General features: G+C 41.0%; 1 protein-coding gene across 6 annotated transcripts in view; it reads right to left on the reverse strand.

Annotated features, from left to right (window-relative positions):
* FRMD4B (FERM domain containing 4B) overlaps positions 1 to 17140 on the reverse strand; it is a 322570-nt gene that overhangs the window by 105154 nt on the left and 200276 nt on the right. For all 6 annotated transcript variants that reach the window (XM_042979399.1, XM_042979398.1, XM_042979397.1 and 3 more), the window contains 3 exons: positions 17054 to 17119; positions 14934 to 15028; positions 7826 to 7918 (listed from right to left, as the gene is read on the reverse strand). In XM_042979399.1, coding sequence (XP_042835333.1) covers positions 7826 to 7918; positions 14934 to 15028; positions 17054 to 17119 — 254 coding nt within the window. The remainder of the gene's footprint in view (positions 1 to 7825; positions 7919 to 14933; positions 15029 to 17053; positions 17120 to 17140) is intronic.

Genomic DNA, 17140 nt, shown 5'->3' on the forward strand with positions numbered 1-17140 from the left:
TCAATAGTCACTTACGTGTAGGTGGCCAATATTTTCCTGTTGGGGCATTTATTCACAGAGATCAAAAGTCAACACCATAAAGTGGGGAAGAGACTACTTTGAGCTTCGTCCTGGGGCCTTGAACCAGCCACCTGGGCTCTCGGGGCTCACTTTCCTTACTTGACCACATACCAGAGAAATGAGATGTTTCTACATGTGCTCAACATAATGGGTGGTAGGCCATTCAGCAGTCAATGAGTGGTGGTGATTATTACAGTACTATTATTATTCCTCCATTGATGGGACAATAACAAAAGGCCTTGACTGAGTTGGGAAACTTTTTAAAACTTCAGCAGGTTATCTTTCCTAAGCTCTCTCTCTCAAGGAAACAAAATGCTCTCAAAGTGTCCATTTTAATCGAGAAGAGGAAAATGCTGTGAAACAGCAGTCCTTTGGACCAGTTACAACTTGTTCTCTCCAACTGAGCATATTTTGTCTTCCAAGGCTTCCTTATGTCTCAGTGATATCTTTGAAGATGGTGAATCGGGCAAGAATTGCTCAATTACTTTGCATTTTGAACAACGCTGAGCTTGTGACTGGCGTCCCGCGAGGGGCCTCCTTCTGGGTTTCAGTCCATCATTGTGGGTAATTTCAGGCACTCACTGTGGCCGCAGGCCTAAGGAGATTCCTATCAGATCCCAATCCACATTCTGAGCAGGGAGATCTCTGCTTATTGCTTATAATGACCCTGCAACCTCCTAGTCTCGCTTTGTAACACATGCTGAAGACAGCAGAGTAATTTAAGATGTACTGCACTTTCTCCAAGCTATTATGCAGGGCTTGTGGGAGTCTCAGATGCTCCTTTTATCTCTGGGAGGGGTGCAGTCTGGGAGAATTCCCCAAGGAAAGCACTGTTTGCTTCCACAATGTGCTCCCCCGCCAGGAAGACGCTCTCACTTCTGAATTTCTCTAGGAGAACCAGAGAGAGCCCTCTAGGGGAGCCTGTAGGAACCTGCCCTGTCGCTCCACTGCCACGCTGTGGCTCTTTGTGAGCTGCAGGAGGAAGGGCTGGAGGCCCAGGAGGGTAAGGGCCTTGCTGTGACCTGTTGGAAAGGGGAGGAAGTCTCCAGCCCCAAGCAATCTGAAGTATCCAAGTGCTTGCCTCTTCCCTTCAAAACTGCAAAACAGTCTGCTCCTGTCCTCCCTGAAGAAGGTAGGGACACAGGCTTGGAGAAGGAGGCAGGAAGAGAGGCAGGGGAGGTAAGATGGATAGGGTGGGGACAGCTGGGCACCGTGAATGATGAACATGGAATGATGAGATCCTCTACCCAGGGTAAAAGTGACCTAAGCCAGACGGTCGCAAACCTTCCACATTCAAAGACTGTATGTATATCACATCATGACATTTTTTTTCATTCATTCAACAGTGTCTGTCATTTATACCATAAAAATCATTAACATTTACTGAGGGTCCACCTTATATGTTTACAGGTTTAATCCTCCAACAACAAGGTCCATTTTACAGCTGAGGAAAATAGGCCCAATAGAGGGTGCAAAACACCACAGAGCTAATAAATGGAAGAGGTGGGATTCAAACCCAGGAATGATGACGAAGCACTGATTTTCGGTAGGTGGACTGGGGTGCCTCTGGCAATGCTGAAGACATTTTATGGATTACCTTGACTTACAGGGCATGCTGGCATCTAGTTGGCGGAAGCCTGGGACCCTGCAAACATCCTACAATCCAGTATAACTGCCCATGACAAAGAATTACCTGCCCCAAATGTCAATAGTGCTGCTATTAAGAAACTCTGTGCTGAAGGCCAAGCTTTAACTTCTGCACCCTACAGCTCTTTGCACAAGTCAGATTACTCATTCTTTCCTCTGCCCTTTCAATGTCACCCTGAGGACCGGTTATGTAGGAGAGGGAGCCGATTCCCACAAACGAGGTCTGCTTTTGATCAGAAAGCACACTGAGGAACATAATCCTGTAAGAAACTGCAGTTGGGATTGGGTACGAGTTTTGAGGTGTTCTGTGTCTTTCTGGAGCTCTCCTATGAATTAGGATGTTGGATCCTCACAGATGGAGGCCTCTAACAAGTGCCTGGAAATTCAAGAACGGGTTATGCCATTTAGGAGGTCACGGTCAATATTAAGGCAACTAACAGTCACACTGTCCAGGTTCTGGGATATTGTGCGCTCAGATGGGAGTGTGGTGGGTGGCCCAGAGCACCAGCTGACCCCACACATCTGCTCAAAGAATCTCTGCTGGGCCCACACTAGGAGGAATCAGCTATTCCTCTGGGCTTTTGATCACATTCCTCCTTGAGGAGATAAACTTTGCTGTCTTCTCCTGCTCTTTGATAGCTTTAAAATAACTCAGGGTTAGCCACTCACAAACTTTCTAACTTCTCTTCCTTTTATCAATCATAATGCTTACATTAAAAAAAAAAGTGCTTAAGTAATGTGTTCACTGTAGGAAAAAACATATATAGATAAGCAAAAAGGCAAAAAAAAAAAAATCATTCCCATAATCATTCTACCCAGAAATTAACTACTGTTGACATTTTACACTTTTCCCCTACTCGTAGATTTTACACAAGTGCAATCATGTTGCACATATTGTTTTGGGATCTGCTTGAATATATTGGGGTGTCTTTCCATAGTAACAAGTCTCTTTTTTCACCAGTCTCTTTTTTTTTTTTTAAACCTGTTGTGTTGTATTCCATATATGTATTTGACTTTCTTAAAAAAAAAAAATCAGGTGGAATGATGGGGACCCACAGGTTACAGTCATGATGCTTCCTTGAGTTTAACTCTTTTTTTTAATTAAAAAAAATTTTTAATGCTTATTTATTGTTGAGAGATAGAAATGCAGAGTGTGAGTGGGGAGCGGGAGAGGGAGAAGGAGACACAGAATCCCAAGCAGGCTCCAGGCTCTGAGCTGTCAGCACTGAGTCCAACATGGGGCTTGAACTCATGAACTGTGAGATCATGACCTGAGCTGAGGTCGGATGCTTAACCAATTGAACCACCCAGGCGCCCCAAGTTTAGCTCTTATTTAAAGGCTGAGTGTTCCAGAACCAGGCCAGGGGGTGCTGAAAGCCTGAGAAAGTCTTTCAAATGCTCCATATTTTCAGCAACTTTGACAGAAATGGAGTGGTTTCCCTTCCATCCCCCACATTTCTACTACTCTCCAATGAACACAGAGAGTCCTCAGCCCTGAGTGTCACAGACAACACTTCAAGGGTTACCTCTGAATGGCCAGTTACAGTCCTGGGGCATAGCAGAGGTGACTTGGAAAGAGGACGAGGAAAAGCAGGGAGGAGAAGACGGAAGACCAGAAAGGGAGGGGGTGGGGGAGCAAGCAAGAAGTAGTCTAAGAATAAGGGAGTGCAAGACCCTGAGACACTGCTTTGTGTGGAGCTGGGTGGTACCAGCCTGAGCCACCTCCGCCTGCCCTCCCCAGAGGGGATGGGAGGTTTTCCAGTGAGGTCACGCCAAGTCCCTGCTCTCTGATTTAAATGCTTGTGTGCTCACTCACTATCAAGCTTTTCAAATGCTCACATCTGGGCTGCATTACCAAAGAGGCCCATGTGTTTGCAGAAGATAATTTACAGCAGCAAATAACAACCCCTGGCCTGGGGAAGTCCCCCGCAACCGGGGGAGTTTGGACTCACATGGAAATAGAGAATTGGTTCCATGAATTATGGTGCAGAAATAAATTATGGGGCCTCTATACACCCATGTGGCACACATGTATTTAGCATGTATCATTGAGCTTTTATAACTAAAGAAAAGACAAAGGTTTAATCCTGAAGTTCATAAAGGGAAAGCTAAGTGCCCTCACCTTCAATGTTTTCTTCCTTCCATGCAGAAGCAGCACGTGTTTTTGAGCTGCTCCCTGCATCCTGGGAGAAATTAACCAAGAGAAAGTCGCCCCCTCCCCGAGACCCCCCTCTCCGACTGCAGGACCCCAATGTTTAGCTTAGGACTCAGTGAGATGATGCATGTCAAATATTTAGCTCAGTGCCCTCCATAGGGTTAATACTACATTTCAATATCTTGAGAGCAAAACCGTATGGTATTTTTCTTTTTCATAAACACTACAATTTTTAAAAAATTGATATTTTCTTATATCTTTATAGCACTTTGCAAAATTATCTTGTATCCCAATCTCTCTTTATTTGTCACACCAACTTGAACAATACCTTATTCACTATCTTTAGTGCACCATATCTGAATCTGGGCCAGAATGTGGGGGATTTGGGAGTTGGAGGGGTGTGACCGTATAGTTTGAGAAATTCCTAGGACGATTCAGAAATGTGCCCCCTCTCCCTCTGGGGAAGTACTGGAATGAAACGTACTTAAAAAAAAAAAAAATCTAATCTCTTTTATTAAAGTGATCAATTGTTCACTGTGAGAATGCCATAACTTACTGAACCTATCTTCATTGTTGGCATTTGGATATTTCTAATTGTTTGCAACAAAAATAACAGGGATGCATATCCTTGTAATGTGCTACCACTGTAGGGAATCCTTTCTCATTGTGCATTAACTACTTGGTGACTGCACCTCAGTGACTGCTCTCAGTTATGGAATGAATAAATCACAGGGATGGAAGGTACAACATGGGCAATACGGTCAGCCATATTGTAACAGCGCTGTATGGTGACAGAGGGTAGCTACCCTTGTGGTGAGCCCAGCATAATGTATAGAGTTGTCAAATCACTATGTTGTACACTTGCAATTGATGTAATATTGTGTGTCAACTATAGTTCAATTTAAAAAAAAAAAAAAAAAGAGGTCCTGCGTATTTCCAGAGGCTCCCGTAGTGACCAATATCCAAACAAAACCAAAAGCCATCTTTGGTTCTATTCTTCACTGACTAAATGTGTAGCCAACTCAGGCAAGACCTCGAGGGTTATTGGTGGTGTCTACTGGGATATAACTCCCACCAACAGTTTTGTTCTCTCAAAAGAGAATGCTAGAGGCCCTCTGGGAGGCACTGGACTTCACAGGGATGCATGTAATCCCCTTCCTGAGATCTCCAGAGAATGACATTCCACTAAGTGACCTCCATCAGTTAATTCTTTGTGTGCTTTTGCCTTACCATTCCTTTAATTAAGTTGCAGTAACAACAAGTACTTAATTGGAATAATAACAAAGACTATTATGATCTCACTGTACTGTTGGGAGGAAAAATTACACAAATAATTAAAAAGTTGATAAGGGTTTTAAACATGCAAGTAGTTATGGGGAAGTAATGGCTTGTGATTATGGGATACTCTCGAGATAACACTCAAGTAAGTGCTGAAACTCACGGAATGAGTAGCAGGCTACTTGGGTATCTCAGGAACCTGCTTCGGAAAGATAGGACTGCCTTATGAATGACTGAATAGGAAGGAAGACAGAGCTTTCTCCCCTCTTATTTTGAGACCAAAACTAGACCAGATATCAGCTGTTCAAGAACGAGTTCACAGTCTGGTGACTAAATAAACGGTAGTTGTTAAGTTCTCCAAAGACAAAGGGTTTTGCTGAGGAGGTATGCTGCGTAAATACTACATGTGTGTGCAAAGATAAAAAACCAAGGATGTCAGGGTGCCTGGGTGGCTCAGTTGGTTAGGCATCTGACTTCAGCTCAGGTCATGATTTCGCTGTTCCCGAGTTGGAGTCTTGCATCAGGCTCTGAGCTGACAGCTCAGCGCCTGGAGCCTGTTTCAGATTCTGCATCTCCCTCTCTCTCTCTCTGCCCTTTCCACACTCACACTCTGTCTGTCTCTCTCAAAAATAAACATTAAAAAAATTTTTTTTTAAATTAAAACAAGATTAAAAAAAAGCAAGGATGTTAACTGCAGCCTACATTAACATAGACATAATTGGAAGCAGCCTAGGTGCTTCATAGGGGACTGGACACCTCAATTACGAAAGTGCAAAGAAATAAAGTAGATTTTTACATAAACAAGGAAAAATCTCCAGGTAAAAACAAAGTAAGTCACCAAGTAACTATCATCCTTACTTTTCTCTAAGAATAAAAGGGAGCTGGAGGTAGAGGGGAGGAAGGAAGGCTGGGGAGAGAGAGTAATTTCATATAATTTGAAATGTTTACAGTGATACTATAACATTTTGTGAAAAAATATATTGATGTTGGGCCACTGCTCAGACACAAGATGAAAATTTCTCTATTCTCTGCCCCCTGCTTAATTACTAATACTCACTTTTTCCTATTGCTTGCTAGTTTGTGTTTGCCCTTTTCTCCATTTCCACAAACACACACACTCATGTCATACTCTTTCCAGGAAAGTCCTGTATTTTTCTTTAGGATTTCCACCCATTTCTCCACACCAGCTATGCTCCTGGACAAATCACCATTTATGTGACCTCCTTCCTGGGTTTCAAAAATATGATTTCTGGTGACATGAAAGAAATTCTAGGCCAGCTTGCAGAGCGAAAAGCAAAAAACAAACTGGGGATCATCCATACTTTATTTACTGAGTAAGGAACAGTTATCATCCACAATCACCATCAATTCATATAAAACAAGATGCTTAAAAAAAGGTGGGACATCTTATTACCACATTTTGGATTTAATGTAGCAGACTCAAGTGAAAATTTTGTTAAAAAGTGTGTAAATCAATATGATTTTGTTAGGTAATCATAGTATATAAATTCTAAAAAAGGATACTAAGAAGCTTCCACGATGATGTCATAAAACAAAGCATATTTCTTTCTTTCTTTTTTTAGTTTTGCTATCAAAATGATAAAAGGATCTGCTTCTGAACTAGACTGTCTAATGTGGGGCTTGAACTCACGACCCAGAGATCAAGAGCTGCATGCCCTACCGACTGAGCCAGCCAAGTGCCTCAAACAAAGCATATTTCAACATCCAAAAAATAACATAAGCCCAGAATACAGAATCATGCTTTAGGTTGATCTAGCGTTACGAAAGCTTATTTAGATTCCTGGGAAATCTACTACCTTACCTTATTTTACCATATTTGGCTTCAGACAAAGAAGACAACTTATCATGAAATTTATCATCAAATTCAGGTAGTGAGAAGAGTGGCTAATGCACAAAAAGGGGCTTTCAGCAAGACTGGTAGTGTTTTATTTCTTAAACTAGGCACAGGAACACAAGTGTTAATTTTTATAACATTTTATTTATCTTAGAGTGTGCATATTTCATGTGGAAAAACATTCCCATCATGGGCGGGCTCTAAGAAATCACTGTTTGAGTTGAATGCATCCATTTCTGGAGGAAACATACATGGAGGCCCATAGGTATGGGTAAGTGAATTTCCTAATTAAGCAGAGCTCAGAGAACAGGTCAAGGACTCCTTACATCTTTCTCAGCAATCTCTCTGCCTGCAAGCTGAATTCAGATTTCTGTACGGTTAAGATAATTCTTTCCATGAGCATTTGTTTGCATTTTATCGTCTATTTAAACTAAGGCGTGAAATTGTATAAAATTCAATCCTTTCCACAGTCTAGGAAATGTCCATACATAACATGTAACAGTAAATGTTTGCCATATTTCAAATGAAAAAAATGCTAAAGGTATGTTGCGTCAGAAACAAGCTATGTACTAAAATACAATGTATTTTTCACCTTTAAGTTGATCCAGAGGACTTTGAGGAATAAAGGAAGGTGATTCTACCCTTCATCTTCAAAGAAAACGATCCTACACGGTATCTATGGCAACTTAGTCTCCAGACTAAGACAGTAGAGAATCTTTTTCACATAATGTTTTGATGGGCCTGTTCTTTTTTTTATTCTCTAGTGGATCACCAGATTTTTTTTTTTTTTAAGGGAGGTGAGGATGCTGGATGTTTCTATCGATACCTACCTCACAGCGAAGTGCAAAATGGTTGCGCCTGGTTTCTTGGGCAGATCATGGTCAAGAACTCGGTGATCTAACTGTAGCCAGTTCTGCTGACCTCTGTGAGAGTAAAGCAAAGAAAAAGGATCAAACAGAAGTCAGAGAAAGGTTCAATAACACACAGGGTTGGCAAAGCTGTGGGGAAAGTGTCATACACGGATGGTAGGTGTATAACCTGTTACAACTGGTACTAAGACCAATTTAACAATTACTATCTAAATTATAAAAGCATCTGCCTCTGAACCAGACTGTCCATGTGCAAGAGTTTAGCAAGATAAACTTGTGCATGCGAAAAATGGCCTAAGTATAAAGTCACTTACTTTAGCATTGGTTGTAAGAGGAAAAAGGCTCAAAACAACCTATCCATGTCCAACAAGGTCATGTTTAAAAAAATAATTTAAACTGAGAAATAATATACAATGTAGCCACACAAAAGAGGGAGAGTATGTTTACAAACCTATTTTTAACAATTTCCAGACATGGTGTTGAATGGAAAAGCAAGATGCATGACTGTGAGTACAGAATATAACCCTTTTAAAATTAAAAAATACACACACACACATATATAAAATATCTCTGAGATGATAAATAAGAGACTAATACTGGGTGCCTTTGGAGGTAAAAAGAAAACTAATTGAACCTTAATACATTAATCTTTAAATTCTTATTAAATATGATATATGAATATTTTAGATAGTCAAGAAGGAGAAAACTGGTTTAATGAAATCATCGGACACATATAACAATACTACAGTTTCTTTAAAAGTACAGGGTCAAAGGCTTTCTGAGTGCTGTTTCTATACGTATATTATGGACCTCCTAATATTTAAGTTTGTATTTGTTTATTTACCCAAAAGCCTAAAGTTCGTGGATATAAACAGTTCTCCTTAAATTGTGACCTCTCAGGGATTAAAAGGATTGATGACTTGGGATCATTTCCATGACTTTTCCAAGGCTGTCCAACCAGTTGGGCCATTTTAGACTGTATATTCCCAGAAGGCATAGACTCCATTTTGCTTGCTTATGTAAAACTCAAAAACACGCAAATAGTGATGGGGTGTAAAATTAGAATAAAACCTGTAATGGGCCAGAAGATATTTTCCAACCTATTTTGGTCTTGGAGTAAATAATTTTTAACTCAGAAAACTCTAAGCTGTGGTCATTTTAAGTAGATAGGAAATACTAATAATAGTAATAATAAAGAAGAAGAGGAAGAAGAAAACGAGGAAGAAGAAGAGGGAAAAAAAGGAGGAGAAGGAGGATGGAGGAGGAGGAGGAGGAGAGGAAGAAGAAGGAGGAGGAGGAAGAGCAAGAGAAGGAGGAGAAGGGTAAGGAAGAGAAAGTAAAGGAGAAGCAGAAGGGCTTCTCATTATTGAGCAACTACTCTGTGCCACCTAAGCTGGAACTTTTTACATATTACAGCTATATTTTACAATAAGGTTGCAAAAAAGGTGGCAAAGTTAAGACTTAAGTTCAGGGCTTTGAGCACAAGACTCTGGATACAGGGGACTACAGGGCTGAATCAGCTTTTATAACTTTTGGCTGGTCTCTGTCACTTACTAGTCTCAACACTGGAAAAAATGTGTCTTTGTTTCTGTGATTTTAAGATGAGGCTTATGATAATTGTCCCTAGCTTTACTTGGAGGACTATTACCAAGATAAATAAGCTGATATAAATGATATAAGGGGAAGTTTTTAGAAATACTGCTTTTGTGCATAAAAAATACAAACATGGGGGTTAGAAGGTAAGAGATTCTTCCCCTGTATTTCATGCAGTTTAGAATGGTACTGAGTTAAAGACATATGCCAACTTCAGACATGTGTCAAATATATGTCTTAAAATACATAAAATAGCGTACAGTATCAGGTCTCAAAAGTTTTTAGGGAAAATGAGACTAATTTTGAATCATTTTTCTTGCTTTTATATAGGAAAGATGTGGCATCATTAAAAAAGCACAGTGTATATTTACATGAACTTGCGTGGAATCATGTCCAAGAATGAATAAAGCAAACTGTATAATACCATATACAGCATAAATCAATTATATTAACCAAAGATGCACACTGAAAACACTATTATCTATGGATGAAATGCTTATAGTTCTAGAGAGGTCTAGAGTAAACTGCAACATTTGGAGTGGGAAGATAATCAAAAGGGACTGGCTTCAACTATCATGTTAAATGATTTTTATAAAAACGCATTTATGTATATGTAATATAAAAATATTTTTTAAAGGATAAATTAAATATTATATTTAAAAAATCTACCCAGGGGCACCCGGCTGGCTCAGTTGGAAGAGCATACAACTCTTGATCTTGGGGTCATGAGTTTGAGTCTCACATCGGGTGTAGAGATTATGACAAAAAAATAATACTAAACTTAAAAAAATCCATCCATAATCTCACGACAAAATAAAATTAGAAGAACAAAAAGTGGAAAACTACCCATAACTCTATCACTGAGATATAATTAAGGTTAACGTGTTGTTTTACAGTCTCTGAGACTAAAATGAGATCAAAAAGCACTTATTGCTTCTAACCGGCTTTTCTCAAATTTTTCCATCAGCAAATATTCTAGATCTAATCAGTATCTCACGAAGTTGAATCTACACATTCACCTCTATGAAACTGTGCACACAGGTCGACCCTAAAGCAAACTTTTTCGGCGAGAGGGTGGCGAAGTATATATAGAAGTATATGGGTCAAAAAGCCCATCATCTCACATCCATCGAACGGGATGGTAATCAAAACTCACAAGTGTGTTGTAAAACCTATTTATTTCTTCATAAACAAAGCTTATTCAACAAAGCCTTTCAAAACAGTGGAATTAAAAAAAAAAATCAAGTGAGTTGAAGAGATGGGAACCATTTTGGCGAAATTCAAGGCGGCTATCTCAGGAGGGCGAGACTGCCCTCTAGGGGTGAAAGACTGCCTCTGCACACCGATCACCAGGAGGTACTTCCAAGCAGAATCTCAAGGAACTCTACCCCGCCCTCCAGCAGGGCCACGGATTTATTTTTGTTGGTCACCATCACTACCTTTCTTATGTAACGGCACAACTCTATTTTTCCATTTCTCTTCTTGGCCTGTGGAGTAGGGCATAGACAGTGGCTAGTTTCATTGACAAAATGTTCCCCTCAGCGTTGCCTTACTCTGTTTAGAGAAGTTCACTGAAGGCAAAAGGCTGATGTGGCATCTAGGTTGGAAAATACAATTCAGACAGCATCCTGGGAGGGATCCGACTCAGTGGTTTTATGGGGGGCGGGGGAAAGGGAGTGCTGAAAGAAAATACTTTCCAAAAATATTTACCAGACAAAGAAAAAGCGCTAGGCTTGTGACCAAGACATTCCAAAGAGACACCCTTAGACAGAAGCAATTTTCCAGACCTGTTCCCCAGAAAGGTGGAAATGGCCAAATCCACCCCCGCCCCCCCCCCCCCCAAGCCCTGCTCATACTTCTTCTGAAAATAAACACAGCTAGAGCCAGAAGACACCTTCCAAACTGGTCATAATTCAAAAATAGACTCTGCTGTCACTTGCAGGGGAGTACACAGAGGACAGTTTGGAGCCAGGCTTCTTGGAAAGACTATAACCATCAACCACTGTCGCCAAAGGAGATAGCTGGAGGAGGCGCCTGAGTGAGACTTTCTTCTCCCAGGAGAGGATTTAGAAAGAAATCCCAGAGGAGAAGAGGGGGAGGGTGGCCCAAGGCATTAAAGAAAGTCATTCATATTATTCCTTTTCCTTCTGAAGAGAAAGTCTTATATCTGCATGCCTGATTTATGCACTCTTTGGTTATGCTCACCTGAACTGGGAGCTTTCCCAGAAGCCATCCATGTAGCCAGGACCCCCTTTTCCAGCCCACCATGAACACTGTAGCCTGGGGAACTTGCAACACCAGTCATGAATTATGTAATTCCTGGGCATAACATCCTGCAGTGGCCTAGGATCTATGTGACACGCAGGGCTCACTCACCTATGATCTTGTCCGTCTTGTATCTTGCTCCACAATATGATTGCTTCATATACATTACCATGCTCATGCACTGGCCCATAGAATAAGTCTTCCCTGGAATGTCATCTCCCATTCCTCTCCCCTCTACCCCAAGTCTACTTGCCTTGCACTGTCCATTGGTAATTACCCTCTTTTTTAAAAAAAATTATGTATTTATTTATTTTGAGAGAGAGAGAGAGCCTGCAAGTGGGGGAGGGACGGTGAGAGAGAGAATCCCAAGCAGGCACTGCACTGTCAGCATGGAGCCCGATGTGGTGCTTGAACCCACGAACCATGAGATCATGACCTGAGCCAAAATCAAGAGTCAGATGCCCAGCCAACTGAGTTACCCAGGTACCCCTGTAGTCATCCTCTTGTGTGAATTCTACTCAAGTCCTCCTTTAGCCCTTTCTGGACACTGAACTTACTGCCAGTACCAAAAATAGCATGACAGCTTCCTTTTAGTGGGTGCCTGTGCACGCCTGACCTGACTTAACAGTACATCATACTAGTACCCTTTACACGTGTCCTATATAGTCCTTATTATAGAGGTACTATTATTATGCCCGATGTACTGATGAGAAAAGCAGAGGGTCAGAGATGTTAAGTAACTGGCCTAAAATCACATAGCTACCACAATTCTAAAACATCTATTCCTTGCCTCCCTTTCAACCTTTAACTTGCACCACTTTCCTCCTTACCCTCTATATTCTAATCACAGTGGATTTTTTTTTCTTTCTCAAAACTACAAAATAACCACCCCCCCCCCAAAAGTCTAGCTCAGTCTCACCTCAAGGCTTTCACACTGGCTTTTGTCTGGAATGCCTTCCAACTTTTGCAGAACTGGTTCTTGCTTTTTATTACATGTCACCTCCTAGAAGTGTTCCTTGTCCACCAATCTAAAACTGCCCCCCCCCACCTTTCTTGATCATGGCCTTGATCATGTTCTTCCAAGCACGTATTGTTTCTAGTGATTTCTCACTGATCTATGTGTTTGTTCTGCTAGACCACACCGTTGCAATATAAGCTCCAGGAAAGCAAGCACCTTGTCTCTGCTGTGCACAGCTGAATCTCTGGAACCTAGGACAATGGCTGGTAATTGGTGAGCACTCAAGAAATATTTGTTGAATGAGTAAGTTATTCCAATATTCATGCTTTTTGTCTCTATTCTATGTGACCTCTCTAAATTAGGGCTTACAGCACTTACAGTTTAACCATATAACTTAGCCATTATGTATTTTAGGATCTCGCCATATTCTATTTGCTATTGTTGCATTCACAATCACTTACAACCTGTGTGTGTGTGTGTGTTTTTGTGCATGCGTCTAATCACTGATTCACATGAACTAGCCTTGTCTTTCCAGTGAAGAGCTTGTGGTTAGAGGTTTGTCTGCCCTTCCTATTTCACCCAGCAGAGGACTGATCATACAGGGTCTCAAATAGTTGTTGCGTGAACTGATAATTTTGTGATTCTGAGTGAGGTGAGTGATGTCTAGTTTACTTTCTTTCCGGTTTGTGGAACCCTATTCAGGAAGCATCCTGGGCCTGGGATCAAAGTTTTCAGGTTTTTGTGTCTCCCAGCAAGTGATTGCCTGGTGTTGTCCAGCCCAAGTCCTGAGCCTGACGGCATTTCCTGCGGGGGGTAGGGGGTTGTTGCGGGTGGGGGGGTCCTAGGCTAGTGGCCCACCTAGGTTGGAAATAATCAGAAGCAAGATATTAAAAAAAAGTAACCCCTTCTTGTGATTATTTTCTGCCTGGTTAAACTAAAGAACTGAAGAAACATTTGAACTTGGAGAGTACAAGAAGAATGCTCACTGGTAGGCCAATATATTCTGTGCCTGGAAGGCATTTTCTTGAATTTTATATTTGTTTTTTTTTTTAATGTTTATTTATTTATTTATTTGTACTATAGTATTTATTTATTTATTTCCTGACAAAAATGACTTCCAGCAAAATGCAACAAATTTTGTCTTTGAAGCCTAAGCAATCTTTTCATCCATATACACTTTTAAAGTGGCATTATAGATGTTGAATGTTTCTTTATTTTTGAGAGAGAGAAAGAACATGAGTGGGGAGGGGCAGAGAGAGAGAGAGACAGAGAGAGAGAGAGAGAGACAGAATCTGAAGTAGGCTCCCAGCTCTAAGCTGTCAGCACACAGCCTGATGCTGGGCTTGAACCCAGCAACCGTGAGATCATGTCCTGAGCCAAAAAGTCAGATGCTTAGCTGACTGAGCCACTCAGGTGCCCCCAAATTCTTATGATTTTATTGTTATATATAGGTCTAATTTCAGAAAGCATTTAAATTATTGATAAATATATACAATGTACAAGTTAACATAAAAAATTAAGGTAAAAGAAAAAAAGATAGTGAAGAGGTGACATAAAATGGACCTAAGTAGAACTGGAGAAGTTTATTCTGTATTAAAACTCTACAGTATTTTCCAGGTGGGCCACACATCTGCCTTTAAACTTTCTTGCCATCAATACCCAAGACGTTAATTCTCATTTCAATATATGAGTGAATAACAATCTAGTATTTCTTTTTTTTAAAAAAATTTATGGTTATTATTTTGAGAGAGAGAGAGAGAGAGAGAGATGGAGCATGAGCAGAAGGGGTGGAGAGAGAGGGAGAAAGAGAATCCCAAGCAGGCTCATGCAGAGCCCTACGCACAGCTGATGTTGCAAACTGTGAGATTATGACTTGAGCAGAAATCAAAAGAGTCAGATGCCCAATGATTGAGCCACCCACACACCCCAAAGATCTAGTGTTTATATCAATCATACACATCTACATTAAAAAATATGTGCAGATGTACTAGCAACAATAACAACCTCATTACAAAACAAATTTCTAAAACACTTAGGGCAATATTTTCATGTTTAAAAATGATCAATATTCCCTTTCTTCTCCCTTTCCACTAGTAGTCCTAGGAGAGAAGTCCTGTTATTAAACAATCTTTAACTAAGCAGGGCATATTCTAATTTTTGGGGCATTTCCACCAATTTTTTGCTAATTGTGAACGACAGTGAGTAGGTAGTCCAGATGAAAGGGAAAGAAATGAACGTTACTAAAAGACTTACGTGTCGTCCGTAAATGTTATTCCAAAGTACTCCTTTTCTTTCAGGTTGAAATGTGAAGCCACAAGGTCCAGCAATTCTCTTGATAAAAGTTTGGGCTGTCAAAATAAAATGTTATCAGAAAAGCAATTTCGTTGCTTCACTCTCTTTTTGCTACCACCCTTCTCTGCCCCAAATAGTTCAAAGCAGCTTTTGTTTGTTTGTTTTTAAATATCTGCCCCCTTTGGCTGCCTAGGTTAATCTACTATAGACCATTCTCCAAGAGATTGGGAACGGGGAGAAATGGTAATAGAAACATCAATGAGATCGTCAGTTTCATGCATTTGCAATTCAGCCCAGTAATTTACTTTTTCCTCTCAGGGGACAATGTATTTACTAACATGATGATGTTTTGGAAAAATACTTTTTTTAAAAGTCATTTTGAATGTTTAATTTTATTTATTTTTGAGGGAAAGAGAGCATGGGTGCACCACCAGTGGAGGGGCAGAGAGGGAGGGAGGGAGGGAGGGAGAGAGAGAGAGAGAGAGAGAGTCCCATAGCACAGAGCCTGCCATGGGGTTCAATCCTACAAAACGTGAGATCATAAACTGAGCCAAAATCAAGAGTTGAATGCTTAACCAACTGAGCCACCCAGGTGCTCCTGAAAAAATACTCTTTTATAGGCACTATGGTGCTAGTGACCAAGACAAAGAATATCAAACACCTCACTACGTGGACTGTAGGAATAATCTTGCTTGCCGGGTGCCAGTTGAAGAGACTGGAGACCCAAGGCTGTGGGATCAGAGATAAAACTATGACTCTACTACTCGTTACCATTTATTGTCCCAAACTCCTTCTATCCATTATTTCACTTTGTGCTTAGGATGAGCCTATGAGATAGGGGTTCTTATTGCCCTTTTATAGATGAGGGGGCTAAAGTCAAGAAAAACTAAGCACTTGGACTGATGTTACAGTCAGTAAGGGCAGGGAATTGAACCCAGTTCTGTCTGATTCCAAAGCCTAAGCTTTTCATCTCTCTCTCTTGAGATGGAGTGATTTTACCCATTGTATATACGATTGTCACCAGTGTTTGCTAAACACTTAGAAGAAGGATCTAATCTATGAACTTTTGAGAAGCACTGGGCCTGGTGGCAAAATGCATGTTTTGGAATTGGGGGAACATCCCGGGTGATAGCAGACGCCTGATTTGCAGGAACAAGGGAAGAAAAGGGTGATATGCAAGAGGGCATCTACATAGACTCTTTCTGAACTTAGAGCCAAACAGTTTAGGGCTCATTGTGGTGGTTTCAGAGTTGGATGTTTGCTGCTGGGGAAGAAAGAATGGTCATGATTAAAAAAAAAAAAAAAAAAAAAAGAAAGAAGAAAGAAAGAAACAGGCAGAAATCTGGACTAAAAGGTCCACTCTGGCTAAACGTTGTTGACTATTTTTATTCTAATTGAAGCCTATGCATAGTGGGTGAGAAATGAGCCACAGAATGGAGAAGAATTTAGGTTCAGTCAAAGAAGAGAGTTCTGGCTAGCTTCAGTGTGGCTATCAGAGGGAATTTCCACAATTTCTTTTTAGGTCCTTGGTCCACAGTGTTGAGTAAATGAAGAGAGAAGGATCAACAATTAAAATATCACCACTCATATACTCCATATATATTACAAAAAGATTTCATTCTCATATGTAATCTAGCTTGATTTTAGCCATAATTCTTTGAGGGAAAGTAAGGAGTCTCAATCCCAGTGCACAGCTGATCGAGTGGGGTATTTAACCTGGACACTGCCGTGTGGCAGCAATGTGGCAGGATGCAGATTTGCAGCTGACAATAACCCTTTCAGAGAAAGATTACAGTGCTCCGTTTACCCACAAGAGGTTCAGAGAAGTAAAGCTACTTCCTGGGGGTCACACAGCCACTGACGGTGAGAGCTGAGATTAGAATCCAAGGGTCTCCAATCCACATCCCCAGGATATAATTATTCTCACAGGTAGACCAAGTCTTCTGACTTAGCAGCTGTCCTTTTGCCCCTCAAACAATCCCAGGTCATTGGCACAGATAAGTGAGTAGCCTGAACAGAGGCCATGAGGCTCACGGAGGGAACCAGTCAGTATGGGCTGTCTCTTCATGGGCAACACCTACCTGAACCAGCAGCTCCAGCCTCCTATCATCCAGGAGGTGCACCTGGCAGTGCCTGCCCTCTGTCATCTGTGGGGACAAGATAGCAAG

This window comes from Panthera tigris, chromosome A2 (assembly GCF_018350195.1).
Source record: "Panthera tigris isolate Pti1 chromosome A2, P.tigris_Pti1_mat1.1, whole genome shotgun sequence".
In the NCBI taxonomy this organism is placed as follows: Eukaryota; Metazoa; Chordata; class Mammalia; order Carnivora; family Felidae; genus Panthera; species Panthera tigris.